The 27,685-nt window shown below is 47.1% G+C and overlaps 2 protein-coding genes across 2 annotated transcripts in view; one reads left to right on the plus strand and one right to left on the minus strand.

Annotated features, from left to right (window-relative positions):
- The window catches only part of LOC144145920 (serine/threonine-protein phosphatase 4 catalytic subunit), a 34,049-nt gene extending 26,983 nt beyond the window's left edge, over positions 1 to 7,066 (minus strand). The window contains exons 1-3 of the mRNA XM_077677767.1: positions 6,908 to 7,066; positions 6,382 to 6,540; positions 2,269 to 2,421 (exon numbers count right to left, since the gene is read on the minus strand). Coding sequence (XP_077533893.1) covers positions 2,269 to 2,421; positions 6,382 to 6,540; positions 6,908 to 6,910 — 315 coding nt within the window. The 5' untranslated portion in view covers positions 6,911 to 7,066. The remainder of the gene's footprint in view (positions 1 to 2,268; positions 2,422 to 6,381; positions 6,541 to 6,907) is intronic.
- Positions 7,067 to 7,295: 229 nt separating this feature from the next.
- Positions 7,296 to 27,405, plus strand: Flo2 (flotillin-2). Its single transcript, XM_077677766.1, has 8 exons — positions 7,296 to 7,646; positions 14,441 to 14,522; positions 14,650 to 15,097; positions 16,427 to 16,546; positions 18,414 to 18,628; positions 21,310 to 21,493; positions 22,133 to 22,279; positions 25,065 to 27,405. The coding sequence occupies exons 1-8, from the start codon at positions 7,598 to 7,600 to the stop codon at positions 25,095 to 25,097; spliced, it is 1,278 nt and encodes a 425-aa protein (XP_077533892.1). The 5' UTR covers positions 7,296 to 7,597; the 3' UTR covers positions 25,098 to 27,405.
- The last annotated feature ends 280 nt before the right edge of the window (positions 27,406 to 27,685 follow it).

Here is a 27,685-nt window from a genome sequence, read left to right on the forward strand (position 1 = left end):
GTTTGCTTCATATGCACAATTTCCCCAACTCCGTGTAGCACTACAGAAACTGAAAGACCCAAAGCACTTGGTTGCGTTCACTTCACCCGAAGAAATGCACGGGAAGCAAACCAGGATGCCTGGAACAACCCACAGTCAATTGCAATTATGCCACTCATTCGTGTAGCACATAAGAGCCAACTTAGCAAGCTGGCTTAGGTAAGGCTCTCCACTGCAGAATTTGAACACTACGCAGTTTTGAGAGCGTGGCTGCTGCAACAACTGAACTCAATAGTAGAGTTCAACAGTTTCTACTTTGCCTACACTTCTCAGTCTTAAATTAAAGTCACAGAGTTCAGACAGACAGACATTAGACTATTCCTGGCATTTCGCACAAAGCCATCCTCACTGAGTCACAGGGCCCCTACCCCACACAGGCAGGAACCCCACTAGCAACAAGAAGAGAGATGAGGGAGATGATGAAATGAGCACGGCTGGATCCGTTAGTCACACGCAATTACATTTTAATTGTCCCTAAGGCTTGTCTCCTGCCGCTCTGTCTAAACAACCACACATGTTTATGTGCTTGAACCAATGCAGGCAGCAACTCAATAACAATGGCAATGCACCCGTGATCTAATCATAAGAGGTATCTTGGAAAGAATGTGCTCTAGCTGTCCAGTGAATGCTATCAGTGACAGCCAGGAACGTTTCAACGAGCGAGCCCAAAAATGCCGTTCAAGGCGTTTGCTGAAGCATCTGAAATAGGATCAAAACAAATGTGCCTCATGCCCAAGTTTATCACAAAAGCTTGGAATCGGCCGCCGTACCTTCTCGCAAAGCGCACGTTACCTCAAAATTTATTGCGTCATATGAAAGAATTGAACAGTCCTGTCAACCACGTTTATTAACGCTGCATAACGATAGTAACAACAACAGAAAACCAAAGTTATTGTAATACAACTGAAAGCGCACCAAGGCTTTTAGGGCTGAGCGGCGCGCTAACAAACACGTTTACGTAACAATGATATCTCAAAAACGTTTAAACAAGAAAAGTCGAACATGATGAGGTGAACAGCAAGCTCCATGCAAGACTACGTTAGCCCAGCGTGTCTTTATAAATGCCTACTGACTGATAATACCTGAAAACAACACAATAGGTGTTTATATTAGCAGCACAACAACAGTGAAAATTTGCCCACTGCCCCTCTACCGGGTGTGCGCAGTGCCGAGGTAATTGATGGTCCAACATCTATGCACACAAGAAACTGCGAGGAGATAAATTGGAAAACCATTTCACAGGTTCGCGGAAGAAACAACACACTGACTCAAGCAATGACTTCTGCGTAAAATACCACCTGAAATGTGTCTAGACAAATACTGTATTTTCGTACCAAAAATACAAAAACTCCAGTGCCAAAACCCGGGGTTTTTCCTTTAGTGCAGCTTCACGGCAATGCGTGTTGTGTCGTGAAGATGACCTTGTGTACAACAGTGAGGATTGTGGCTCAAGTGATAGCTCCAGCAAGAGCAGTGACACTGAGTGAATTGTGACTTTTGCCTTAGAGTCAGTGTATTGTGCTTGCTAAATATACGCTTTTTTCTGTCTACACAGTATGTGACGTGTTGCTTGAGCAGTACCTTTGGTGCAGCCTTTCCTGTATCAAATGTGCGGGCAATACGCGCGGATTTTTTTTTTTCTTTTCCGGTACGCTGAAAGTGAGGTGCGGATTATATGCACGGGCGGGTTACACGTGCGAAAATACGGTATTTTACCCAAAACCGTACTCGGTCCTTCTGTGCACCGGAAGCTGAAAGCTGCAGAAAATGGCGCTGAAGCCATCGATATTTTGCTGCGCCACTGGTTCAGCGGGAAGGCATACTGTCAACTCTGCCTTCTCTGACACTGAAAGTGGTATAAGTGCGTGAACACTTGGCTTTGAAACTGCCTCAACACAGCTCGGCGTTTTTTTTTTTTTTTTTTTTTTTTTTTTTTGCTATTTCCATGCCTCTGGTGCACCCCCAAGCAGGAAACGTAATTGCACCACATTGGCGCCTTACCCCTGCCCGTCCGATTCCTCAAGTGATCCCACTCTAGTGCCAACTCATCCGGCAACGCCCCGTGAGAAGCAGGACCGCCCTTATTTTAGATAGGAGTGGGGGCAAATTTTTGCCACTTTTGCACATAAGGGACGCCACACCAACAATGTGGCGTAATGTTAGAACACACACGAGACTTGATGCAAGGCGTGTGCGACAGTAACGGTCCGCAGTCCAGCGAGCACTTGCCTTCAACGCCAGCAGGAGCAGAAAGGTTTCTACGCTGTAGAAACCCCGATCCACGAAGTCTCCCATGAAGAGGTAGTTGGTGTCTGGCACATCACCCCCCACCTTGAACAGCTCCTTGAGGTCGTAGAACTGTCCGTGGATGTCCCCACACACCTGCGTCCACAGTTTCCAAGAGATGACGTCCCCTTGCGAGGAGGTAAAACCCACACGCAACCTACGCATAGGAGGTCCCGCCTGCAGTTCGGAAACCTTGGGACCTCCTCCCGTAAATTCCTCCGATTTTAATACACTCTTGTACTTTTCTGAATAAATCTAAATATGAAAAAGAATTTGAGAGCTGCTGTAGCCGGCCAAAGAACTACACTTTCTCCGACATGTGCTGAAGCTTTGTTTCGGAGCGCCGTTTACCAAGGTTTAGTGGGTCCTCTCAGGCCTCAATTTGGTGCAACGCACTCAGACCACAATGGAAAAATTTGTGCTGACTTGGAAAAAAAAAACTCTTATGATCCACAGGTATTGCCAGTAGAAATACAAATTTAACCAATGGATTGCACACAAAGCAGCCCCACAAGGCTTGAGGTCACACAAAACATTGAATTTGGATTCCAAGACGGTCGGAAAGAAATTGCGGATAATTTGAAGCCAGTTTATTAAACGGCAGCAAAGGGACAATCAACGGCAAGAAAGGACACAGCGTCACATTTCTGGGCAGAAATTGGGTGTCTGCATGCATTGGGAGCTAAGTGCTGAAGGCACAAGCAGCAGCTCTTCTGCACAAGTTTTTTCCCCAAGCCTTTGGGAATGAGTGCAATCAAACTGGCATGTGCTCGCAACTCTCTGGAAATAAACCAAAATACCCATCGTACAATTCATCTTGAAAGTGGAAGCGCTCACAAAACAGGGACGAAAGGAGAAAAAACATAGACGACACGGTGCTTACTCGCAACTATTTGTTTATTGAAAAGAAACACAAATATATACTTTCAACATCTCACGTGGTGTGTTCATCTCGCCCAAGATAAAACCATGAAATTCACTTCTTAACAGGATGAAATACATACGGGCAATCCAAGAAACCGCTACGATCGCAATGAGTTGCACAGATAAAAATATTCTTTGCCAGTTATAAAAATTGATGGGGCACTAACACATCTATCTCCTGACCTTTTTAATGTGAAATGCTTTTATCGGCTCCCGAGTGGTTTTATCTCGATGCAGTGACAAAACTCTGGTATCGCACAATATGGGCGAACAGCCGTGCGTGGTGCAGTGTTTCCATAGTTGAAAGCTCTGCTTTCATTTGTCACCGTTTTTGTGTTCTTGCAGACGCATGTTTAAACATTGCCCAGTTTGCCCTACATAATTGTGGCCACACGTCATCGGTATCAAATAGACAACACACATTGCACAGCACACAAAGGGGGAAGTATGTTTCACTTGGCATGCTTGTTTTCTTTGCGGCTTCTCACTGGTTGATAAGATTCTGTCCATTTTGCCGCATAACCTGGTCAGTTTGTTTGGGGCCAAGAAAACCACATCGACGTCATACCGGTTAGCAACATTTTTTAACCCGTACGACATCTTGTGCATATACGGAATGACGACAGGTCTGTTACCCTTATTTTCTTTTTCTCGTTCCCCCCAGTCTGATTTAGCACCTTTAATTAACTTAAAGATTATCTTGCGAATGACAGATTGCGAAAAACCAGCCTAACTGGCTTGTGAAACTACTAGATATTTTTTCTGTGCACGATTTTGTGAGGGATGCTTCGCAGACAGGAAACACCGTTCCCCATTTTAACGATCTTTGAGTGGCCAGAATGGGCTTCTTTGAATGCGGGAAGTAAGACCAGCATACATGTTTTTCTTCTCGATACAGCCTCAGATCCAAGAACTGTAATTCATGTTCCTTTGGTAATACCCCTGCTACACTAGGGTCCAAATGTCATTTGACTCAAATGGGTTGCTTCGAATGCCATTCAGAATCCGCCGTGCTACACTACAATTTCGATGGCATTTAAAAGCTTTCACAACTGTTCGCTATGCTGCAGTGGCGCTGTTGCTCCGTTTCGTTTTCGTACACTAATACAACAATCAAACTTAGGAGCAGTCTGAGGCAGTAAAATCATATCAAATTAGAAGAGACAGCAGTTTTGACTCTAACGCGGCGGCTGTTTGCGTTGTTGTTGTTTTTATTTTTTTGCAACTGACCCACTGGTTTTGAGACTATGAATATTAAATATGTTGATTTCGTATTTTAAGTAAATAAATAGTGACCAAAGTTCCACAAACAACAATATTTTGTTTGTTTTACGTACGGAAATATATTTTTTATTGCTGATCGAAGACACTGCGTCCGAGAGTGCTGGAAATGGCATTTGAAATCCCAAATGTCTCTCTCGGTGCTCATTTGGCTCGAATGTCATTTGAGCCAAATGGCATTTGAAAACCTGGTGTAGCAGCACAACTTGGCATTTGAGTGAAATGACATTTGATTCAAATGACATTTGGACCCTAGTGTAGCAGGGGTATAACTCAACTGTGAAGTTCAGTCCACAGCCGTACTGTTTAAAAAGGTTCAAAACCTGAGTCACCTTTTCGTCGAGGCTATCAGGCTTTACAAATAAAAGAAAATCATCGACGTATCTGACAATTTTACTGGCCTGATTTTCTTGTATTTGTGAGCGCTTCCACTTTCAAGATGAACAGCTACCAACTAGCCCAATTGTCCGTTCTGCTGCAGTACAATTCATTCTTCACATAATGCAAACATTCCCTGCTTTTTTTTCTTTTAGTGCTTTTTCATATTGCAGCTTTTGAGGCACTTAATCGAGCTGATGCTTCTGAACAGCTACAGCAAGACATGGCCACAGTTCTCGAGCTGCAACAGCTCGGTGAGATGATTGATTGATTGTAGGGTTTAACATGCCGACGCTACTCAGGCGATAAAGCACGTCGTAGTGGAGTGCTCCGGATTAATTTTGACCACCTGGGGATCTTTAACATGCACCGAAATCTCACACACGAGTGTTTTCGCTTTTCGTCTCCACCAGAAAAGCGGCCGCCGCGGCCGGGAATCGAACCCGCGTCCCCGTGCTCAGCACTAGATGAGATACTTTTATGTTTACCTTGAAAACGTGAGGGTGACCCAGAAAAGAGTTAGCTGTGTGCTACGGGCGCAAATACAGTGGAATATCGTTAAACCGTTCCTGCTGAAGCCGTAGTCTTTTTTTAGATGTAGTTAAGGAAAATCTCCGCTTAGATTTTCCTTTAACTTAATGCATTCTGATAAACCGTAGTGTTGGTTAGTACGTACTTTCTTCGCGTTCCCGTACGGTACGGCTTAACAAGGTTTCACTGAAGCAACAAGCCCTCAGAGACCAATTCCAGCAGTAATTAAACATTATACTCATACTCTTTGCGCGTTCACATCACCTGCAGGATGTAATTAACATGAGTACAACTCTAAAACTAATCACATCTACTCAAACAGAATGATGTTGCGTTTCCATGGCAACTTCAGTGATCAACATTTTTGTGTTCACGTTGAAAAATATTCGATGCACTAGGCGGTAGGGTCGAAGCGCGCGACACACGCCCTTTAATTGCAATTCCTAGACGCCCAAACCATCTGGGAGGCACGAGCCAAGTTCCTAAAAACACCTGCGATCACACTCTACGCCGTTAAAAACAAAAATACGACTTGCCTCCAAAGCCTCGCGAGGCACGACTTTCGAGATTCCGAGAACCGCGAGCACGACTGACACGACGCACGTACGCCATCACAAACAAAAACATGGTGTTTTCAAAGTACCCAATCAATGAGATGAAAAACACTTGGCCCGGGCCGGGACGCCTCCACAGTCGCGATCTCATCAAGCGACGTCCACGCGGGAAAACGAAACCCCGGTGCGGTACACACGAGCCACCTCCATTTACGACTTCGCGTCACAAATTCAAATCTGGAAGTTTTCGCGCCGAAACTACGCTCGGGCTTAGAGGCGCGCCGTAGTGTAGGGATTACTATTGAGCACCCGGAGATCTTTAATGAGCGACGAAAACTCGTCCACGAGGGGATCGAGAAACAAACGAAGCACATGACTGGAAACTCACCGTGACTGGCGAATCCACCCTCTGGACGTTGCTCTCTTCGACGAGGATTTCCCGGGCCTTGGCGCAAAGGGACTTGACCTCCGACTCCTTGATGATCTCGCACCTCCGGAGCTGTTCGATCTGGCGATCCAGATCGCTGCAGTCCCCCATGCCTCCATCCTGACGGAACACGTGAGCGTGGAATAGAATTAGCGCCAGGAGTAGTGGAAGCTAAAGGCGATCTCCGGCGCCGTGTTGGCGAATGATCGCAAGTTGCGCCAGTAAAAAAGAAACACCCACAGTTGAAGGATTACCGTTACCTGAACGCGCTACTTAGCTGGTGCTGAAAGAAAGAAATTACGGAACACCGGCAGTCCGCGAACGCGGGTAAACCCAAGCGGCAGAGCCTTTGGACGCAACACCAGCAACACCACCTTCGATGAATGGTTGACAAGCGCTGGCGGTAACTACATTCCTGGATGACGCTGCGAGCTCTTCAGCACCGGTTTCAATAAAGCTGGCGTGTCAGGCACAAAATGAGACTTACCATTTTGCCCACGTCAGGTTCCAAATCGGCCTGTCGGTACGAGAAATCAGGAATATTGATTTTGGAACATCTTCACGCGCCTGGGCGCACGAGCCGCACGAACGCACCAGGCATGACGAAACAAGAGAAGGAAGAAGAATGGCACGTGACCGAATTCGGCCGCTCCAATAAAGTACGAAACAATGAAACTTCAGTACAATGAACTTTATTATGTACTGTTTTCAGAAACATTTCTCAAGCTTAAATTTTTTTTCAATATATTTAAAAAAAATAAGAACTTCTCAGATTGATTTATGAGTGTTCATCATTATTTAAGCACAATGAAGAGAAGAGGGCAACCTAACAACCGTTGCTAACGCACGCAAGTCCGCACGGAAGCCAGCCAACCCTCGCTGCCCTCGCCGCATGAGGAGTGGGAGTTGTCCGTCGTTTACGTACGGCCGCCGCTATCATCTTGGGGGAAATACGAGGAGGAACGCCCATAAGCACGCTATCGACGCTATCGTCGCGTCGGATACGCCAACGAACTCTTGCCCAACCGACACGCGCAGTTCGCGCTGCTCCCGACGCCTGTTATTCAATGGTGGGCAACGGTAGACCGCGGCTCGACTGGCTCGCTTGAGAACGGCGGCGTCTTTTGTCCGGGCAATTCGATCTCTACGAACGGTGCGGCTGTGCAAAGGATAAACCATGGGCAACATACAGACTGTTGGGCCCAACGAGGCCCTCATAGTCTCCGGTGAGTATTACGATTCTCCCCTCAAGCGTATCCGCATTGCCCGCTCGTTTCCAGCCCGACTGACGCCGAAGATGCTCGGCGAGCAGCCGCATCCCCATAAAAACAGTTTTCGGACTAGGCCTACTCGTAAAAATAAACAGCCGATTCAGTTGCGCACATGTTTTGCTTCTTTGCGTCGGCTATTTTTCTCGGACGCGTGGTGCGTGAAAGAGAAATGCTGCGGGCGCCGGTTAAGCGTGACCGCGACTCGCGTAAACAGGCTGCTTGGCGCGCGGTTAGCGGATCACCTGTTCTAGCAAGCACGCGCTAATCTCGCGCGCTTTTGTGGCAAGCGCACGTTTTCTTGCTCTTATTTTTTCGTTCGAATCGCGCTGCGCTAAGTAGGTTAAATATTTCAGTGCGGAATAGAAATTTCGCTGTACCTACTGGTAGTCATTTGCCTTGCGGCTGCTTCTTGCCTACGTGTAATTGAATTTGTACCCCGGCAAATGGTGAATTTTTTGGACCGTAGTTGGCGAGATAATTGTAGCCCAAGTTCCCGTCAAACATGTAGAAATAGTATGCCGAGCAGGACTGTAATAGCTTCCGGCGTAGTTTTTCTTTTCAATTTGGTGTCCTTGGCGAAATCATGCTGCTTATTTTTTGTGGTTTAACAGTGATCGTCAGATTGATTGTGCGTTAGCTTTATTCGTAGTCATTTCGCGTCTCCCGGTGCCATGATACGACACTTTGAAAGCGAAACCTGGTTGATAGCAACTTCTGTGCAATAAGCGGTGTAGCCCAGAGGAACGCACACGTGATAGGTCATTAAAGAGTGAGCCTAGCGGCCAGGTCACACGCAGCACGTGGACAAATTTCTGTTGTGCATTTTTCCTGTCCGGCGGCTAGCCGGTCGACCTCGGCATGCCACGCCTACCGGTCGAAAGCGCATCAAAACAGCGCACCCGTGTCAGGTTCGCCGCGTCGTGATGAGTGCCGTCGGCCTTGTACGGCGCTTTAAATAGGACAGCTATTTTTTTGTTGTTGTTGTGTAATTGGGCACTATTTAAGACTGCTCTTAAATTTCTTAACGCGCTCTCGGATGAATTTTTTCCCCTGTTAATTGTTCGAAGGTAGTCCCTTTGCACGTTATCATGTTTCAAGTCCGTTTCCGATTAACGTTTTTTGCACTGCAGCTAAATTTCAACTGCATTAAAACTTCGCCCTAGGGGGGGGGGAATCGCTTGCGCAAAAGTATGCTCGTATGGAACATAATTTAGTGAAAACAGCTTAAAGCAGTTGGTTTTCAAGCTTCCAAATGCCTAAGCTTTCATTTTGGCTGCATATTTAAATTTGTGTAGCCTACCACCTCGCTAAAATAACTGCGTATTCAAGGTTCTGGTTCAAACCTGCTAGTGTAGTGTAGATCACGTAGCTTCTTGGCATGCTTTGCGAGATGGTAAGGGTAGAATTGTTTAGGTTATGTCGTTTTCAACCCAAGGAGGACACAGGTTTGTCGTGGCAAAAATCTTGAGGTATGTTGCTAAAATGCTGAGCTTTTGAAACAATTGGCCTTGGCTAAAGGCCATATTGGTGGAGGAGCTTAGCTTGTACGACTCAAAGTGTGAACTGGGGAGTGTTCGTTCAAGCCAGCTCTTCCAGCACAGAGCATACAACTCCTGTTATAGACTTCATTTTGCCTTGTGCATACATACATTTGGGTCATAACCGCTGCTAGTGATTGTGCAGCAATGCTAAGTATAAGCTATGGTCCAGATGTGAAGAAAAGTCGGCTCATGTGTATTTGTTTCTTGCACTACTGGCTACAGTCGCTCACTCGGGGAGGGCCGTAAAGAAGCTGCGCTTGCACTGAGCAGTCTGACTCCTCGAACGGAGACAATAGCTACATTCATCGTGCTGTCACACCTGGGGCTCCCTTTGGGACACCGAGAGCTAAACCAATTAGCAAACGCTCAGAATGCCGCTACATTTTTTCTCTTTCGCTCCTGTCATACAGGCTTGGGGGAAAATGAAATGTGGCTTTGGTTCGCAGAATTGACGTGATTGGGAACCTGTCACTCGGGCATGTTGCATCAAAGTTTCTTTGTAATTGTTAATCTTCGTTTTGCAGTCTTCGTTGTGACTCGTGAAGGTGTGTGTGATGCTGTATGGCAAAAAGGAGGAGGAACAATTTTATTTCATCGACAATCATTCAGTTAGATTAATGATGGGCTTCTTGTCTTTGAGGTGGCCAGAAGACCTTGCTTCATGGCGCCTTCCAAAGCCCAGTCCACGGCCTGAATTTGCGTTTCTGGCCCAGAGCTGGTCACCAGTCTCCCACCCTATTTGGTTTGAGAGATGCCATTCGGCTTTGGGTTGGAGCTCAGGGCATTCATATCCAGGTTGGCATTTTCGGCCTTGCACTTTGGGGTGTACAGACCTGGGTACGTCAGGGCCAACTTATAAGGGTTCAGGAAGGTGTGATTGGAGTTGCCTCCATGTCAAAAAAGTTTTTGTATGGCATGTAGTTGGGTGAGTGCGACACCTGCAGCAGTAACAGAGTGGTAGCTGCACAGGTATGTTAATGCACACGCTTTGGTGAATTTGGTCTGTGTTCTCGACATGTTTTTCTTGTGGAGCTAAAAAACGGCACCTGTAGGCAAATAGTTTTGTCATGCAACGACCTGAAGTGGTGTGAGCTAATCCAAAGTCCTCCACTGGACCGCACCTTACAGCTGTAGCTTCAGCGTGTGAAAACCCTGTGACATTTTTTTTTTTTTCTTTTGGGTGCATATGGGACTTGCTGGCGCATATTACCAGGGAATGTTGGTTCTGTCTAACAAATAGTACGGTTTTCTTTCTTTTTGGTAGTGGTATTAATAATCAAACATTTGTGGTTTGCTCCTGTTTTTCAAGCAAAGTTGCCATGTGAGCATGTGTGAATCAAAAGCACGGTTACGTTTGAAGCAAACACGAAGTGGTAAATTTGTTCATATTTTGAATTGAGACCAACAGTTTGCATAGTGGCTTGTGTTACATTCTAATGCCACAGAAAACATGGCGGTGCTTATTTTTGTAGCTCTTGGTAATATCAGGGCTCTGCTACAGAGCCCTGATCTGATGGCTTGTCTTTTGCATTGGTTTCACAGGAAATAACTCTCACTTGGTATTGCTCTCCTCATTACTTATGGAAGGGACATCCTTTGCTCTTCATTGCTTTCATTGTTTGTGGGAGAGCTGTTTTGAAGTGCTGCCGAGTCGGAGGCTGGTGGAAATGGCATCGCAAAGGAGTGGGCCTAAATAAACTAGGTGGGTACAACCATACCAGAGTAGTCCTTCAATGCTTTACTGGTCATGAAACTGCTCCCTAACTCAATGGGAGAGCGTCATATGCTGCGTTTGGCCGCCGCGCGGTGGCGCCACCATCTCACCGAGGTCACTCGTCGGGCGGCGTTGCGCTGGCTCGAACGGCGGAGACGCGGTGAGTTGTGTTGGTTTTGTGCGGGAAAACAATGTAACGTGCATCTTGCGCTGTTGTGATGCGACTTAAGTAGTGTAATGACAATGCCGAACACGTGTTGCGTCCCGGGATTTCGTTCCTTGTATAACGATACAACAGAAACTCTTTCCTTGTTCTGTTTGCCGAGCGACAGGGAGCTGCGTGAGAAATGGAGGCGCGCCATTCCAAGGCAAGAAACGGGAGATTTCAGCTTCCATTATAAGTGTGTGACAGTGTGTGGGAATGCACTGTGTGTGAGAATGAAAAAACCCAATGTGCCCTTTAGAGAGCATCGTGGACCTAGAATTGTACAAGGCTAACTTAAAGCCGGATTTTTTTCAGGTCAGTCAGGTAGTAGCAGTGCTTCATTACCTGTTCGCAAACTTGTATTACCTTGCGCTCAGGCTCGCATGTAAAAAAAAGCTTTTGGACGTCCTTGTGCTTTTACTTTCCATATTTCCGCGAATTATCCCTTAGGGTTCGTTTTTATTGTTTTGTAACCACGCGTGGCCGATTCCTGTTTTCTTATCTGGCGTTTCAACCGGAGCGCCCGTTTGCTCTTTTTGTCGTACGTCCTGTCGGGCAATATTGTTTGATATCGAAAGGGTGTCACCTTGTCGCTAACTTGAATTTTTGTTTCTTCGACAATGTTCTTGATCCTATTTCCAGGGATCTCAAATTAACCCTTTAATGCCGGAATTATGAAATAGGCCACAAAAAAATTTTTTTCGTGTTTCGGCTTTAAACAGACCCCGCGATTACATTCCACAGTTGTATTATCGGGATGCAACTTAATCGCCGACTTTTGGGTTTGTCGCGAATTCGCGACAACAGGCACTTGGGCCAATATCTGGAATGCAAGTTTATCGCCTACTTGGTCCTTATCGCCTACTTGAGCCATCCCTTTGTTTGGGTTTTTGCGTTGCAAAAAGATTGGTCTGCTGTACGATTTAATGCATTAAGCTGTCATCAAAAAAACCCTTTGAAATATTCCGTAGGTGCTCGCACAGTGTTTCTTTCAGGAAGAGTAGTATTCCAAGATGGGATTTCCCGCTGTTCTTGACAGTCTGTTTTTTTTCACTTCACTGTCTGTTTGGCACAGGCAGCTGGCAAAGGCACTACGTCACCGTTTTCATCTTCACTGCTTTGATGGAGGCTCTCCCAAGGCGCAGCTCGTGCTTGTGCATGAGGATCGTAGTCAACATCGTCGTAATCACTGTCACTAAGTCAGCTATCGTCACTGTTATCCTCAGGTGGCAGGCGTGTGCGAAGCCCTTTTCTTCCATACAACGATCTGACATCCATCCTCTCCCATAAAATAAAAAAAAAACCGTCATACCTGCAGTCCCCGCAAACTGCCTAAATTGCCAAGTGTCGCGAATTCGCGACATACCACGAAAGCAAGAAGCATGCAACAAAAAAAGTATTTTTCGACAATGTAACACCTCGTGGGCAGTCTCCTGAATGCGTGCAAATAGAAAAAAAATTGGAGGACCTTGTACTCACTATGGTTAGACAGAAAACGACGAAGAAGTGAGAGCTGTCGCACGTGGCGCGCGCAGTCCGTTAACCGATGGACGTACTGAGTTTATTTTCAACATCTTATACGAGATGGCGCTACCTGTCTGGAGCGCAACCACCACCTCTTTGCCGCAGACACATCACAGCCGCTGCTGAAGGCAGCAAAGGTTTCGTGAGTTTGTTGGCCAGCTTTATTCATTATGTCGCGAATTCGCGACAACCGGCATTAAAGGGTTAATAACGTTCCGAGAGTAATGCATGCATAGCCAACGCCGCGCAACTGACTTTATAGACGGTCATCTGTGCACGTCGCACTGCGGACTGCTTCTTCGACGTTTGTGTTTCATTCTAGTCTTTTGTAGAGCAGGAGGTCGCTTTAATAAACGTCGTTCAGAAAAGCGTTGCGTCGTTCTTGGCTAGTTCGCAATAGTCTGTTTCCTCCGTGTGCTGCACATAGCAGCGTAAAAATATATATTTTTGTACGCTGGACCGCGCTCTTTTGTCTCCTTTCGTAATAATAAATTTTTTTGTGGCGTGTGGTAAAATCAGTTCTATTGTTCTTTTTTCGCTTTTTTCTTATATTTGCAGACAGCCTCCTCTTTTGTGGATTGAACAATATAAATTACGTTTTCGTTTTGAAGCAAAACATTCCGATCTTGAGAAAGTTTTGCCTGCAGGCAGGCTTTACAAGCGTTTCTCTTCTGCGCATCACGCATATGCGGCTTTTATATGCCTTCCCATATGCGAATTCAACTGAATAAATCCCTCTGCATTCACGTACACTGTGTGGCAGGATTACTGTGCAATCTCTTACTTTGTTTTAAGCCCAAAAGGGGTGACTAATATGCTTCGTCCGCGCTGCAAAAAGAGGAGCGGCCCCCAGCCAGGAACGTTACTAACGGCTTGCGGGGACTGACCCAGTGTTGCGCATATCTGTCGAAGGGGGCGCTGGGTGTCGCGGGCTCCGTGCCGCCCTCTGGGCGCTGTCCGGTGCCTATAGCCTAGTCTGAACGACGCGCACTTGGTTTCTTTCATTTTTTTTTTATTGTATTATCGATAGCCACGCAATAGTCCGTGACTACGGAGCTACCATATGTGTGGTATTTACAACTTTTGCTTTAGGAAAAGAAGCAATAGAGATTTAAAAATCCGCAAACACGACGGCGCTGCGCTTGTGCCAGAGGACGCAAAAGCAGTTGCCGTTCGCGGCCGAAGTCTACGGTAATTTACTTCGAAAAATAAAACTCCATTGAAGGCAGGTGGTATACACAATAACTAAACTATTCATCGCTAACTACTACGAAAAAAAGCACACTTAATCAGCGCACAGACACCAAAAGCAGCGAGCGGCTGGATGCCCTTCGTGCGGCGCCTTTAGTGGCGCCGCACGATCTGGCGCCTCTGGTGGATCTGGCGCCTTTAGTGGCACCCGCGGTCTTTATATGGAACGAGCGCCGAAGTTTCGTGACCAGTAAAGCATTGAAGGACTCTGGCCGTACTAACAAAGATCCGTGGCGCGCAAGCAGCATTCCTTCATCAGAAGAGGATCTGGCCACCCTAGTGGTATTTATCCGAACCCTCCCAATAATATATCTGGGAGAGGCCTTCGTCTTTCAGTGGACCCACCAAATAGCTTGGTGGTGGTGGTGCCCCACCTCAAGAAATTAAGTGCTACAAATACTTGTGTGTGTCAAGGGGAACTTTCTTCCCTCTGTGGCAGTATTCCTCCGCGTGGAAAACGTGCTTTCCCGTTGTTGAAAGTGGTGAATGATACTACCTGTGACTCTTATTCCAGGTGGATGCTGTGGCAATGCGGGCAAAAAGATGGTCGTGGGAGGCTGGGCTTGGGCTTGGTGGCTGGTCACAGACGTTCAAAGGTGGGTGCCTCGAAACTACCCACCCTTTGCCTGCTCGCAACATCCCTCTGAAAGCGCCAAGCGTGCAGAAAGAAGAAAACGGCAGTGATGAAGGCCTTGCTTGCCTCTCCCCCTTTCTCCGTCTCAGGCTGTCGCTGCAGGTGATGACGCTGACCCCCCGGTGCGAGCACGTGGAGACGTCGCAGGGTGTCCCGCTGACGGTGACGGGGGTGGCCCAGTGCAAGGTGATGACGGAGCGCGAGTTCCTCTCCACGGCCGCCGAGCAGTTCCTGGGCAAGGACACGGACCACGTCAAGTCCGTCATCCTGCAGACTCTCGAGGGCCACCTCCGCGCCATCCTGGGCACGCTGACGGTGGAGGAGGTGTACCGGGACCGGGACCAGTTTGCCTCGCTGGTACGCGAGGTGGCGGCGCCGGACATTGGCCGCATGGGCATCGAGATCCTCTCCTTCACCATCAAAGACGTCTTTGACCGCGTCGAATACCTCACCTCCCTCGGCCGTGCCCGCACCGCTGCCGTCAAGCGCGACGCTGACATCGGTGTCGCCCAGGCCGAGAGGGACGCCGGCATCCGTGTGCGTATGGCACTGACAACGCTTCCTTTCTCGGGGTGTTTCATAACTGGATGTAATAGGTGGCCAGTAAAACGCGCAAAAGCTCACGAGTACGTCGTCTGCTCCCACCACTTCCGGTTCGAGAGCTCTCCTGGCCTTCTGTATGCCGGTGGCTTTCAAGCGTGCACGTGCTTGTTGTTTATCTGTTTTCACCGAAAAAAAACAATGATGAATCCTACTAGGGGCTTCTCTGAAACGTAAGCACTCTGTGACCAATGAACAACACGCACACATGCGCCTGAAAGCTGCCGGTGTATGGGAGGCCAGGCGAGATCTAGAAATGGGAGTGGCGGGAGCAGATGCCGTACCCGTGAGCTTTGCGCTTTTTAGTGGTCACTTATGGTGGCAGTCATCAGTTTCATGCCTTCAAAGTTTGGAATTGGTGAGGGAAAACTGGCGTAGATAAAGGCTGTTGGGATGCTGCCCCATTGAGGGAAGTGCATTAGTGCTGAGATGATGCTCGTTGCCAATGTCTTGACGCTTTTCAGATATCTTTGCAGCAAACTCTAGTTGACCTTTCGTCAGTTTGGCTGTAACGCATAAGAGCAAGTTCAGGGTTTTCATCACGGTATCAAGCTGTCCGCTCGATACTCTTATTCCAGCTTTTAACACAAAAGTGTTTTATGCCCGGGTACACCAAGATCTCACCGGCGTCAAATCCGTCACAGAAATCACATTGCCAGAAAAAGTTCCATTGACGCAGCTCTGCCCGCATTTGAACCACGAACTCTCGCACCGCAACGGGAGGTATACAGCGCTCTGCCCACTGCACTATGAATTCAAGCGCAAGGAGGCCTGCAAATGTGCCTTATATCTTTCCCACTACCTTGTTCATTCAGATGGTGCTGCCGTCTAGGAGAGGCGAAGCGAAGTAGTTCATCATGACGCTAATGACCGCCGACAGTTGTCGCCTCTATGCCAGCGTCTTTGTGTAAGCGGGGCGCGGGTGAATTGAGGCACCCTCCGCCACCTACTGCTTTCGGTTTCGGTTCTGTTTCGTTTTCAGTGGGCTGTGATTTCAGTCGGATTTACGCAATGTTCCGGCGTGTGCAATCCAGTGTCTAACGTTCATGTGTGTAACGGTGCCATACAGACATAATATAAATAGCAATGTGCAAGTTGATATGAATGCACAATAAACATTTAAATGCTCCTGTGAAGGCACATTTCACTCTTGTGTTTTACCCGTTCCTATTAAAGAGGCGTCAACTTTTTTTTTTTTTTTTTTGCTTAATTCAGCACGACCCATCAAGATTAATCTAAAGGGGGTCTTTGCGCTCTTTTCTACAGGAGGCAGAATGTGAGAAGTCTGCCATGGATGTGAAGTACGGGGCCAACACGAAAATTGAGGACTCCCACCGGATGTACCAGCTACAGAAGGCCAACTTCGATGGGGAAGTCAACTCCCGGGTAAGGCAGCTAGCATGCGTGCAGTACTGTGTAATTATTCAGCGATATCAATAGGGTCCTTTATAAATGACACAATGTAAAAAAAAAAAGTGAACCTTATAAGTCAAACAACTTAAACGCAACAAGATTAGCCCCTCTGGTGTAGTATTTGGCTGAAACCTCCCATATTGGAGGGGCCTTCATCCAGAAGTGGACATAAATAGGCTGATTAGCGAATGAATTTGTAAATGTTATGCATTCAGAACTATTCCATTCAAGTTATTAGTGTTGTTGCTGTACTCTTTTTCACACACTTGAAAATGTTGATTGCATGTATGGATATGTGCCATTTTTTCAATACATATTTTAGCTGCGCTGAATGTTGGGCAGTGTCCGAGGAACTTGAATTTGTACGTACAGTTAGCTGGACAATGTTCAGTTCAGACTTTTTCTAAGGCCAGGCTGATCAGGCCACGTCAGCGACCATATAAACTCGTGTAAGAGGGAGAGAGAACTCTTGGCATGGCAGGGCTGGCACAGTGCCCTTATCTATGGAGTTCGTGCGCTACCTAGGGAAATAGTGGGTGGTGGCACCACGTGGCTGTGCAGGCGGAACTTTGAAAAGGCAAGTGCAACTAATACAGTTGCCGACCGATTTTTCGGAACTGGAGGGGAACGGAAAACAGCCTGAATAAAAGAGTGGTTAGTAAAATCCGCAAGTTTCAAAAACACTATTTCATTTAAATAGGGCTGAAGAAGTCGCGAATGGTTCCTTGCCTTGAATTCCTCCTACGTGTCAGAACATCTGCTTGCATTCCCGCAAGCATCACGTTTTCTTCGTAAACATTGGACAGCAACGCCAAAGTGTTGGCAATGCTTTTTCGAACAGTTTCCGGCTTCCGAGATTGCTTCTGCCGCAGACTGGCGCCTCCAGAATCATGGCCTCCAAGATCAAAGTTTGTTACTCCGGTGTGAGTCAAGCCAATCCCCATCCAATCCGAAGCTAGCCACGTGGCTCAGTATTAAAATGGTGTTGTCCTGGAGTTGCGCCGTGGCTCTGTTGCGGAAAATCTTGTCCAGAAAATCTAACTTCTGGCTTTACTTTGTCTAAAATATTCGTTGTTCATATACACTACGCCTATGGGACAACTAGTGGTTCCTCGCAAAACTCCGGAATATCCAGCAAGTCCGAATATTTGGAGTCCAAAAAAACAGTCGTACTGTACACAAACTTTTTTTCTTCAAAATTATTAGGCCAAAAAAGGAGGGTGTGGCCCTTACTCGACATTCTACGGTATTTTTTCTGTGACTGTTTTTGTTTTCACTAGCAGTGCTGTGGTTCTTGTTTTACGCATGTGCAAGGCAGTTTCACTGTTCATTTCCTTATTAAGGGTCTGCAAATGTTTAAGAAATGCTATTTCGGTTTACCACTGAATAGCCTGTATTCAATAGTGAGGCACGCATGCATGCAGGCAACCATGTGAGCGCGCTGTCACTGGTTACGTCGGGCTCCGCGTGATGGCGGTACTTGTCTGTGCTAAGCGCATGATATGGGTTGGACATTCCAAGCTCTAGCCCGCCAAACGCAATGTAATGCCTTGACTCCGATGTGAGTGCGATTAACAACTCTTCTGACACCACCGTTGAGAATCGGGTTGAAACGGAGCAGACGACGCACGCCGGTGTTATTTTTTTCTTCGGGCGTGCGGCCGCAGTGGCACAAGCCACGCCATGTCCGTGGCCATTTCAGTGTTGCCAAGTGAAGAAATTGACAGCTAAACTTTTCAATGAATACCACCTATAGGTTGGTGAAAAGGGAAGGGGGTTCTGTATACTTCCACCGGCAAAATTGCTTGTTCATTGTTGTCTGCGTTCCCCTTTGTTGCAGAAAGCTGAGGCGCAGCTGGCGTACGAGCTTCAGGCGGCCAAGATGAAGCAGAAGATCCGTAACGAGGAGATCGAGATCGACGTGGTGGAGCGGCGCAAGCAGATCTCGGTGGAGGAGAAGGAGATCCTGCGTCGGGAGAAGGAGCTCACTGCCACCATCCGGCTGCCGGCTGAGGCAGAGGCCTACCGCGTGGAGATGGTGGCCCAGGGAAAGAGGTGCGTTGTGGTTGCCCTCCCTCCTTCTGCTGCATCTTCCTCCCTCCTGGTTGTCGCCTTCTTTAGTTATTAGTGTGTAGCTAACAGCGAGCGCTGTGCAAGAGCAGCCATGCTTAGAAGGGGCTCGACAGTCCTTTGTCCGGAAAGGCACGGTCAGAAAATAGTGATTTCCTGACTGACCGACCAGTTCAGGATTGAGATGTACTGCAAGAAAATTGACATTTGCAGTGGTGGAACTGCTGCGCCAATTGCGCCAAGCTGCGCCAATAAGGTCACCCTGCTCCATGCCGCTCCAAAAGCGTGTTATTTTGAATATTTGCTCCATGTGTGCTCCAAAATAGACAGCGGGTAACGGCGGTTTCTACCGGGAACGAAAACGAAACTCACGGCCGGAGTGGAGGAGCGGCGAGCGCGCACTTTCATACGGCCTGCGCACCCAACAAGGAAACGATACAGCAGATTCTTGACAGAGTGAGGGCGCTTCGAACAAACCCTCTACCCTCCCAACCCTCTTTTTTCTTAGTCGACGCATCGCCTCTGGCCGAGCGAGCCGACAACGCTTGCCGCACGTGTTTTGGATCTGCCGCGGAATGTCACCCGTACCAATAAATGCCTTCGCTGCTATATCTCACCAAAAAGAAAACTCGTTGTGCACTTCAGTTGCATGATTAAAAGTTTTAGCTGTATGTTTTTGACAGTGCGCTCACTGCCAGTGGTCCCCTCAGCCCGACCAGAGCGTGAGCAGCAGAAACACGTTTAGCTAAGCGATAACCGTATCTCCTTCGGCGGGAAATCCTTCGCGTCACTGGTTGTGCCCTGCGCGTGCAAACCAAGGCATCATCCGAAAGAAAAAATAAGAAGTGATATTTCTGTCACAGAAAATGCCGCGTTTATTGCCTGCCGCACCATTTTCATATAATACAGTCGCTGATAAAATATGAAGGCCTCGCATATTTTTCTTCATGTGCCCCGAGTTAAAATGTTTCTTTCAATTTTTTGGTTAGGCGCTTCCGAGTGGTAATGTTAGGCTGTTTGACCCTATTAGACCGAAAATTCAGAAGGGGGGAAGGAGTCGCCTATTTTAATGACGCACATCTAAATTTACACGGACAGGTATCACGTGTAGCCACGGCAGGGCTAGAGCAGTGGCCAATGCGCGCGCGCCGCCGCTCTACCCCGCCCGTGCTGTAGGTCAACCGGCGAGGTTTGGCCCGCAGCGCCACGAACTAGCGGCGGTGAAAGGTGGAAACTATACCCGAAGCGCAGGCCGTATGAAAGTGCGCGCCCGCCGCTCCTCCAGCCCGCCGCTCGACTCAGCCAAGAAGATGCTGAGTAACGCTGACCTCCTCATTTCAAGGGGCATGAGTAAGAAGTGCTTTGGTGATGTTCAGAGTGGTCAAAGCCTTTTGAAGGAGGGCCAGATGAAGCTATCGGAGGCTCTTTCAAAGCTTCATTGTTTGCAGAAAAGCAAGTAAACCTGTCCAGTGTCGTGCAGAAAGCAGTGAGGCTCCTTGTACAATTGTTCTCTTGAATTAGTTTTTTTGTGCTTCAAATAAATTTTTGAAACAAAAACACCTAAAAGCTTCTTTTGGTCTTTTATGGTCTATGTGGTTTTCTTTATTTTGCAGTTTAATTGCATGTCGAGGAATCGCGCTTGACTCTGGGTAGTAGTCCTTGCATGACAATTTAAAGGTGCCATGAAGAGAAAATACAACTTCAATTAATTTGAAAGAACTAGGATTCAGTATCTCACTCAGCTCCATTACAGCCACAAAAGATGTTTTTTAACAAAAAAAGCAAGAAGTATCTAAAAAATTTCAAATTTTGCGCCACAGTGACGTGTTATGAGCAAGAATGACGTCATACGGGCCAACAATAAAACATAATTTTCAGTGCGTTAACTGCACATTAGCATTCAAGTGATGCGGTCAAATGGAACTAGAGGCCCCATTACAGACGTCCAGTCATGTGTCGTCGCGACAGGTCAGGCGGCCGCCAATCGCACAGACAAGGTTCCGTGACGTCATAGAAAAGTTGCGGGAAATTGGCTCGGGGGTCGTGACTGCTTCACACGTTTTCTTTAATATCTCCGTTATTTGTTCGAAGATTGCGATGATAGTAGTATCATTGTTATCGGGACTAATCAGTATTTCTAATAAAGTGAACTTGTATTTTGTCTTCATGGCTCCTTTAAGTGGTCCAAAATAACCTGCTCCAAAAGCTGGAAAGGGTGCTCCAAATCCACATTTTTGCTGCTCCAAGCACTGCTCCAAGTAGCCAGTTGTCTGTTCCACCACTGCATTTGGGTAAGTTGATATCTGCTTAACATCTTGACGGGCAGTGTAGCCCTGTCTTGTTTTTCTCTCTTTTTTTTTTTTTTAAATTCGTCCACTACAGTGCCTCTCGAGGCGTTTAACAGGATTGAGATGTTCCCTGTTTTTTAAAGACCTCAGTTGTAATCTTTGTCCTCTTCTGGTAATGCTTTCACTCTTTCGGCTCGAACGCTGCACTCGTTGCAGGCGAAAGGGGGAAAAAAGTCAACTTTTTGCATGTTTGCTTGGAGGCCTTGTGGATCCCTGGGGAAATATCGTCAGGTGCCGCACGTGTTTCCTGTCAGCCTTGTGAGTGCCCCGTTTTGACGCCGCCCTGCCTTTGGCATTCCCTCCCCCTGATGAGAGCAGGACGCAAACGGTAGAGGTGGCCCGGGCCGAGGCAGAGCGCATCAAGATGGCTGGTGCGGCCGAGGGCTACGCCATCGAAGCGGTGGGGAAGGCTGATGCGGAGCGGATGCGCATGAAGGCGGCCGCCTACAAGCAGTTTGGCGACGCTGCCATCCTCAGCCTCGTCCTCGACACGTTGCCAAAGGTCAGCTTTCTATTGAATGTTAAAACAGAGCTTAGTTTCTTGATATTAGATTGAAGGCCGTTCAAGAGTTGCACACTCACAAGCCTCTTCTTCGCCAGGGTGAGGGGAGAAAGTTGAACACTAGAAGACTCTAATCCCCGCCCTTCGCGTATGAATCATCTAAAACACCAAGTTGGAAGTTGGAGCAGTTGGGTGCAGCATTGAAGCCTTCAAAGAAATGTTTATCAGTGCTCACATCTTATCCTCAATGTTCAGTTAAACCTTACAAAGAAACTTTGTGGCTGTGAGAACAGGAACCAAATCTTGGGGCACTGCTTCTTATCATTGCTGAAATCGAGGCTCATAGGAAAGTTCAAGAGGGGAAGTATTGTGTGCGGCAACTTCAATGTGCCCGTTGTTGCATCACACAGTTCATCATCCCGTAATCCAAGAATGCACAGCTGAATGCTTGTTTCCAAAATTCTCTTGTTGCCCACTGTTTGTCATCTGTTCAAAAAAAAAAAAAAAATACAACGTACAAGGCACTAAGCTTCATGATGCAAAAGTGGAGCTGTTCAGTACTTCTGCATGCCTACCCTTTCGTCTTCTCTTGCTCTCCGTCCGATTGCCGACCCCGCTGTCGCTCCTCCCGATGTGCAGATCGCAGCGGAGGTGTCGGCGCCCCTGGCCAAGACGGAGGAGATCGTGATGGTCAGCGGGGACGATCGCACCGTGGCCGAGGTGACGAAGCTGGTCAGCCAGATCCCACCCACCGTCCAGGCGCTCACCGGCGTCGACCTCACCAAGGTCGGTGGCCGACGGGCACTCTTGTAGCTGTCAAGCTGTTTTGTGCAGGGTCTACTTCCACTTGCAGTTAGTCTTCCTGTTGAGACTGACAGTGAAGGAAGGGGCCACGAGGACAAGATACAATGGGATTCAGTTTGAAAGAACTACCGTTCGTAATACCTGTGCTACACGGCCATTTTCAAAAGCCTTCCGAAGGCCCTCGAACCAATTGTTTATCGAGTGCCCCATTGTAAATATACACGGTGAGCGTTCAACTGCCAATCGAAGCGTGCCATGTAGCACAGGTATTACTCACTCAGCTCGCATTCCAGCCACAAAAGGCTTTTCTTTGGATGAAAAACGCAGGGAAGGAAAAACTGAAATTTTGCACTACGGTGGCATAAGGGCAGGAGTGATGCAATGGAGGACAGCAGTAGAAACATATTATCAATGTGCTAGCTGCACTTCAGCATTGCAGGGATGCGACCAAACAGAATCAGAGGCACCACTGCAATAGTTAGTCCAGTCTTCTTTCTTGGAGGTTGCTTGCATAGAGTTTCATACAAATAACTAGAGGGGAAACTGGCGCTGCGATCATACGCCTCAATGGGCGTGATGGGTAGTTGTGGATTCGGATTGGCGCTCAATGGCTTGCGGAAGTTACTATGGATTGCTGGCAGTTTCGTTTTCGTTTTGGATTTACATGAACGCATTTGCCTATGCGGTGTGTTGGAAGAATCTATCAAAAATACGTTTCTCCTTGAACTGCATGCCGCGCGCGCACTGACGCCACCCTGAGTAGAAAGTTTTATAACTAGAGTTGCGAATTGGGTGGGTTATCAATTCGTTGCCGGCACAGCGAGCACGAAAACACAAACGACGGCGCTCTGTGCGGTGAAGTTGTCTGCGAATAAGGAGTTGTGGCGCTGCTTATTCGGCAGAACAATGTCGAAGCTAACGACGGTTGCGAATCGCTTGGAACAGCCACACCTACCGTGCGAACGCCGGCTCCTACAACGTAGACCAGCAGTATCGGCGGTTGATAGCAACGCAGCTTGATGAATGTCACTAATTCAGGCAAGAATAACTTCTCCAAAGGTAATCGGTTTCTTTTTTTTATGAGCACAAAAACTTTTCGCTTCCTATTACAAACCACCAGCGCCGAAACTTTTTACAAGTAGTTTTTAAAGAAGTCCGCGTCCTGCTGTATTTGGCGGCAAATGGCAAACCTGCTCCGCAAACCTCCTCGACTCCACGTCTGCTTTTTATTTAACGCAGCATTTTATTTCGTACAAAACCAATTTTTTGTCACTAACTTTTTTGTTCACCGTGTAATTTGTAAACGGAGAACCGGACAATAAGAGTTTTTTTGTCAAAAAACACAATTTGTGCAGCCAGCAGCTTGTTTCGATCCTACGCAATCCGGTTCCACAATTACCCATCATTCCCATTGAAGCGTAAGTGCCGCTGCCATGTTCGCGTTGACACTAGCGCCAGTTTCCCCTCTAGTTATTATTGTATGAAACTCTATGGTTGCTTGGGTTGGCAGCTGCCAATCGCACAAACAAGATCCTGTGATGTGATAGAAACCTCACCAGAAAATGCCTGGGGAGTTGCCACTCCTTCAACTGTTCTCCTCAATACGCATCGTCAATATTTGTTTGGAGTTGGTGATAAAATTGGCGTCGTCGTCATAGGTGCAAGGGCCAACTGCACTCGAATTTCACCTCGGCCAATGTAATTTTGGAAATACAGTACATACTGCCACCAACCCAGCTGGGACAGGATTGGTAGCCCCGTGAAATGCATTGTTAATAAGTTAGAAATGTTTAAAATTGCTCAGATTTTAAAATTGCGGCAGATCAGTTTAATTGCGGCAGATCATGCCAACAGCCGTGCAGCGAAAGTTACATGCCAGCCGGCCAAGAGCTTAGCCCTCCGGCTAGCCAGGAAAACCGGTCGAGCGCCGCTGGGTGGTCTTCTCTGAACCCGCCGCGGTGGCTCAGTGGCTAAGGCGTTGCGCTGCTGAGCACGAGGTCGCGGGTTCGTTTCCCGGCCGCGGCGGCCGCTTTTCTGATGGAGGCGAAAAGCAAAAACGCCCGTGTGTACGAGATTTCGGCGCACGATAAAGATCCCCAGGTGGTCAAAATTAATCCGGAGCCCTCCACTACGGCGCGCCTCATCGCCTGCGTTGCGTCGGCGCGTTAAACCCCACAATCAATCAATGGTCTTCTCTGAGGGCAGTCGGGTGCGCAGTCGTTGTGTGCAGGTTTGCTCCAGCCGCTTGCTCACCGGCTGCAACGTCACGTCATCCTGGCCGTAATGGCCACGCTCTTCTCAATTTCGGTTTTTCAAAATTGCTGGTTTTTGCTGCTCAGTCGCGCCATGCACGCTCGTATTTCAGCTGTCGTGTTTTGTATCTGTCTTTTTAGACATACCTAAATATGGCTTTCAAGAGGTCAGAATTTTCAGGGCAGTTGGCCTTTGGTGAACCAAGCTTGTATTTTGTCTTCGTGGCCCATTTAAACTTCGATTGCTGGGTGGTGCAGACGGTTTTCACGTGCATCAGTCATCTCAATGTTGTGCTTGCAGTGCCCATTTATAGCACTTGGTTGAATGTGGGAAAGCAACCTGAAGAAGTTTTGGGGACTTCTAAGGTAGCTGCAATGTCTTGAGGGTAAAGCTGCGTTGCTTTCCCAGCACAATCTGTCTTAATGCATTGTTATCAAAACTGCAGTGTTATATTGCCCTCTCTCTCTCTTTCTTTCTTTTTTCTTTTTTAACTTCTTTCCCTCCGGTGATGCAGATGATGTCAAAGATCCCTGGAATGGCGAAGTAACCCCATCGCAAAGGAGGTGGTCTCTAAGCAAAAGGAGGTCGGCATGCCGAGGAAGGAGCGGGAAAGTGTCGCCGTGGTGTCACGTGTGCGTGCGTGCGTGTCTGTGCACTTGTGCTTGCAGTGTTTGCTTCGCTTGAAAACGCCTTCTCTTTGTGGGGAAAAGGAGCGGGATGCAATCTAGAGCTAGTCAAGCATCCTCGCTGGCTTCTTCAGGGAGGAGGGGGAAAGCCTGTGCGCGCTTATGCGGCTATTTTCGAAAGTAGATGTGCGGGTGGGGGGGAGGGTGGGGGGAAAGATGCAGACCCACTGTGCGAGTAAGCTGCCTTTTTAAGCTGCAGCAAACCATCTAGTGCCTCCATGTTTTCTCTTACGGGACGACTGACCCTTTTGCCCCCATTGTGTGGCTGCAGCACTTATCTCGTTTGTTTTAGCCAACCTTCTCTGTCCATTTTATTATGTCCAGTGTCTTGTTTGCCGAAGGGGCCTGCGCTTGCTACACCAATTTTAGCTCACTGATTTTAGGACTCCCTTGCGAGCTTTCCTTGATCTTTTGGTCATTTTGTTCATGTAAAGTGTTCAGGTAACATCGAGCTGTAGCGTTTTATATAATTAAGGAAGGAAAGCTTGGACGCGTGGCTTTCTTGCATTTGGGAAATCTTGCGTTTCTTTCTTGGTGTCTTTTTTTTTTTTTTTCCAGTGTTTTGCTAGGTGCCAGTTCCATGTAAGATTTGCTTGATGAGCAGCGATTGTAAACGTGGCCGGTGTTGTTTTAATAGGCATAAACTTTTGTACCTGTACAACATTTTGTGGCTATAACAGGTGACTCAACCCATCTCAAGGAAGGAAATTAGCTTCAGTATGCGCAAAGACCAATTGTGGTTTCAGTGCTGCAGGCACACAATGCCATAGTGCTAGATGTTTCCTTTCATGTGTGCGCCATCTGAAGATTGCAATCAGTACAATTTTTTGTTTGTTTTGTTTCAGATAGCAAGGCTAGCCTGTTTCTAGCCCCGCTGCTGTTTCTTGTGCACTTATATCAGACACAATTAGCTGCAAGCTTTCATTTTATCAACGCTGAACTGAAAATCACTCTCCTGCTTGGTCATAAGGCTCTCGGTGTAGATATTTTCTTAGCCTAAAGAAATGTTAGCTTGCTATATGGTGCCCCCATTTTTCTGAAGTTAATTCCTTTTTTATAAGCTACTTATACGCTGATATAATGGAATCCCTCAAGAGTCTTGTTGTGAAACTGCATTAGTGCTCCTCAAGGCATCTGTACTAGGATCTTGTGGCTACGGTAGGAGCAGAGAAGAGGTGTAAAGTCTCCAAACACCATCGCTGCCGCTTCAAAGTGAAGCCAAATTTTCGCGTCATTATTTTCAAACCAGCGCTTGTACAGATGTGTGTGTGCGTGCGAGCCTGTTCTCTCTCTCTCCCTCGAGTGTCGCGCCTTTCAGTGAAGGTTTGGAGACTTCTCGTTTTGTAAATCTCATTTGACCGCTTTAGGTTGCTAGTGGGCCGTATGCCTATCCCCCCCGAACGAAATTTTTTACCATATCTTTTGCATTATAATTCTTTGAAATGTTCAGCTACTTGCCTTCGGTATTTTCACAGACGCACAAAAATTTTTCAGTTGTGTGCTTTAGTTTCTGCGCATACTCATTTTTGCAGAAGCTCGTCGTGTGTTTTTGCTGTCTCTTGCGCTGAAATGTTGAGATGCTATTTTTCCCAAGTGTTCAGCGACATATCTAGTTATTGGTGTTTCCACACATTTTTTCCCCGTCTCTTAGTACCTTAAATATGTTCCTGGTGACACTTTTTTTCAGGAGTTAGAGCCATATTTACACTACCTATTTTCGTTGCAATATGCATTTTTTTACTTACCAGGCTAGTTTTTTTTAAGTGTCTACTCCTGCCTGTCTTCACTTTATGTTTTACCTCGACTGTTTTATTCATTTTTTGAAGAAGTAGCAGGTAGCATAATAAAAGTGGTATGCCTGCAAGTTTGCTTTCACTGCATGCTTTTTTGGAACTTTTTTGTTTTTTATGGCAATGAAACGGGGGCTTTTTTGGACTGAGTCGAATCTCCTTTAACCTGAAAAAAAAAAAAAAAAAGCATGCGCTTGGATGAAATGCCTCCCAGCGCCGTTGCATGCAGCTTAGCGCCCCTGCATTCACTGCATTTACTAAGCGAGCATAGAGAAAGCTCAAGCTTGTTTTCTGCACTCCCACCAAAGCGAATGGCATTACAGAAAGCTCTTGCTTGGCTAGTGGCACCACACATTTGAATAAAAATGGTTGCACAGTGGTTGGGTGGTGCGTGCTGTTTCAAGACTGACAAGGCGCTGATTGAAAGATGCTGCAGACTTTGCGATCCATTACTCAGTGTAAAGAATTCAAAATTATTTGTAAACAGCATTTGTTACTGCATATATGGTGAAAATCTCTAGCCTAAATTGCATTATTTCCGATGCTGTTTGACTTGTCTTTGTCAAAAAAGGATGCAGCGCGTTAGAGAATCGGTTTTCTGGTGGAATTTGCTCACTGCTACCTGTCGGTGTTTCAAATTACCTAAAAGATTATGTCGC

Source organism: Haemaphysalis longicornis, unplaced genomic scaffold, assembly GCF_048455015.1.
Source record: "Haemaphysalis longicornis isolate Haplotype H1 unplaced genomic scaffold, Haemaphysalis longicornis Haplotype H1 scaffold_7, whole genome shotgun sequence".
NCBI classification, from domain to species: domain Eukaryota; kingdom Metazoa; phylum Arthropoda; class Arachnida; order Ixodida; family Ixodidae; genus Haemaphysalis; species Haemaphysalis longicornis.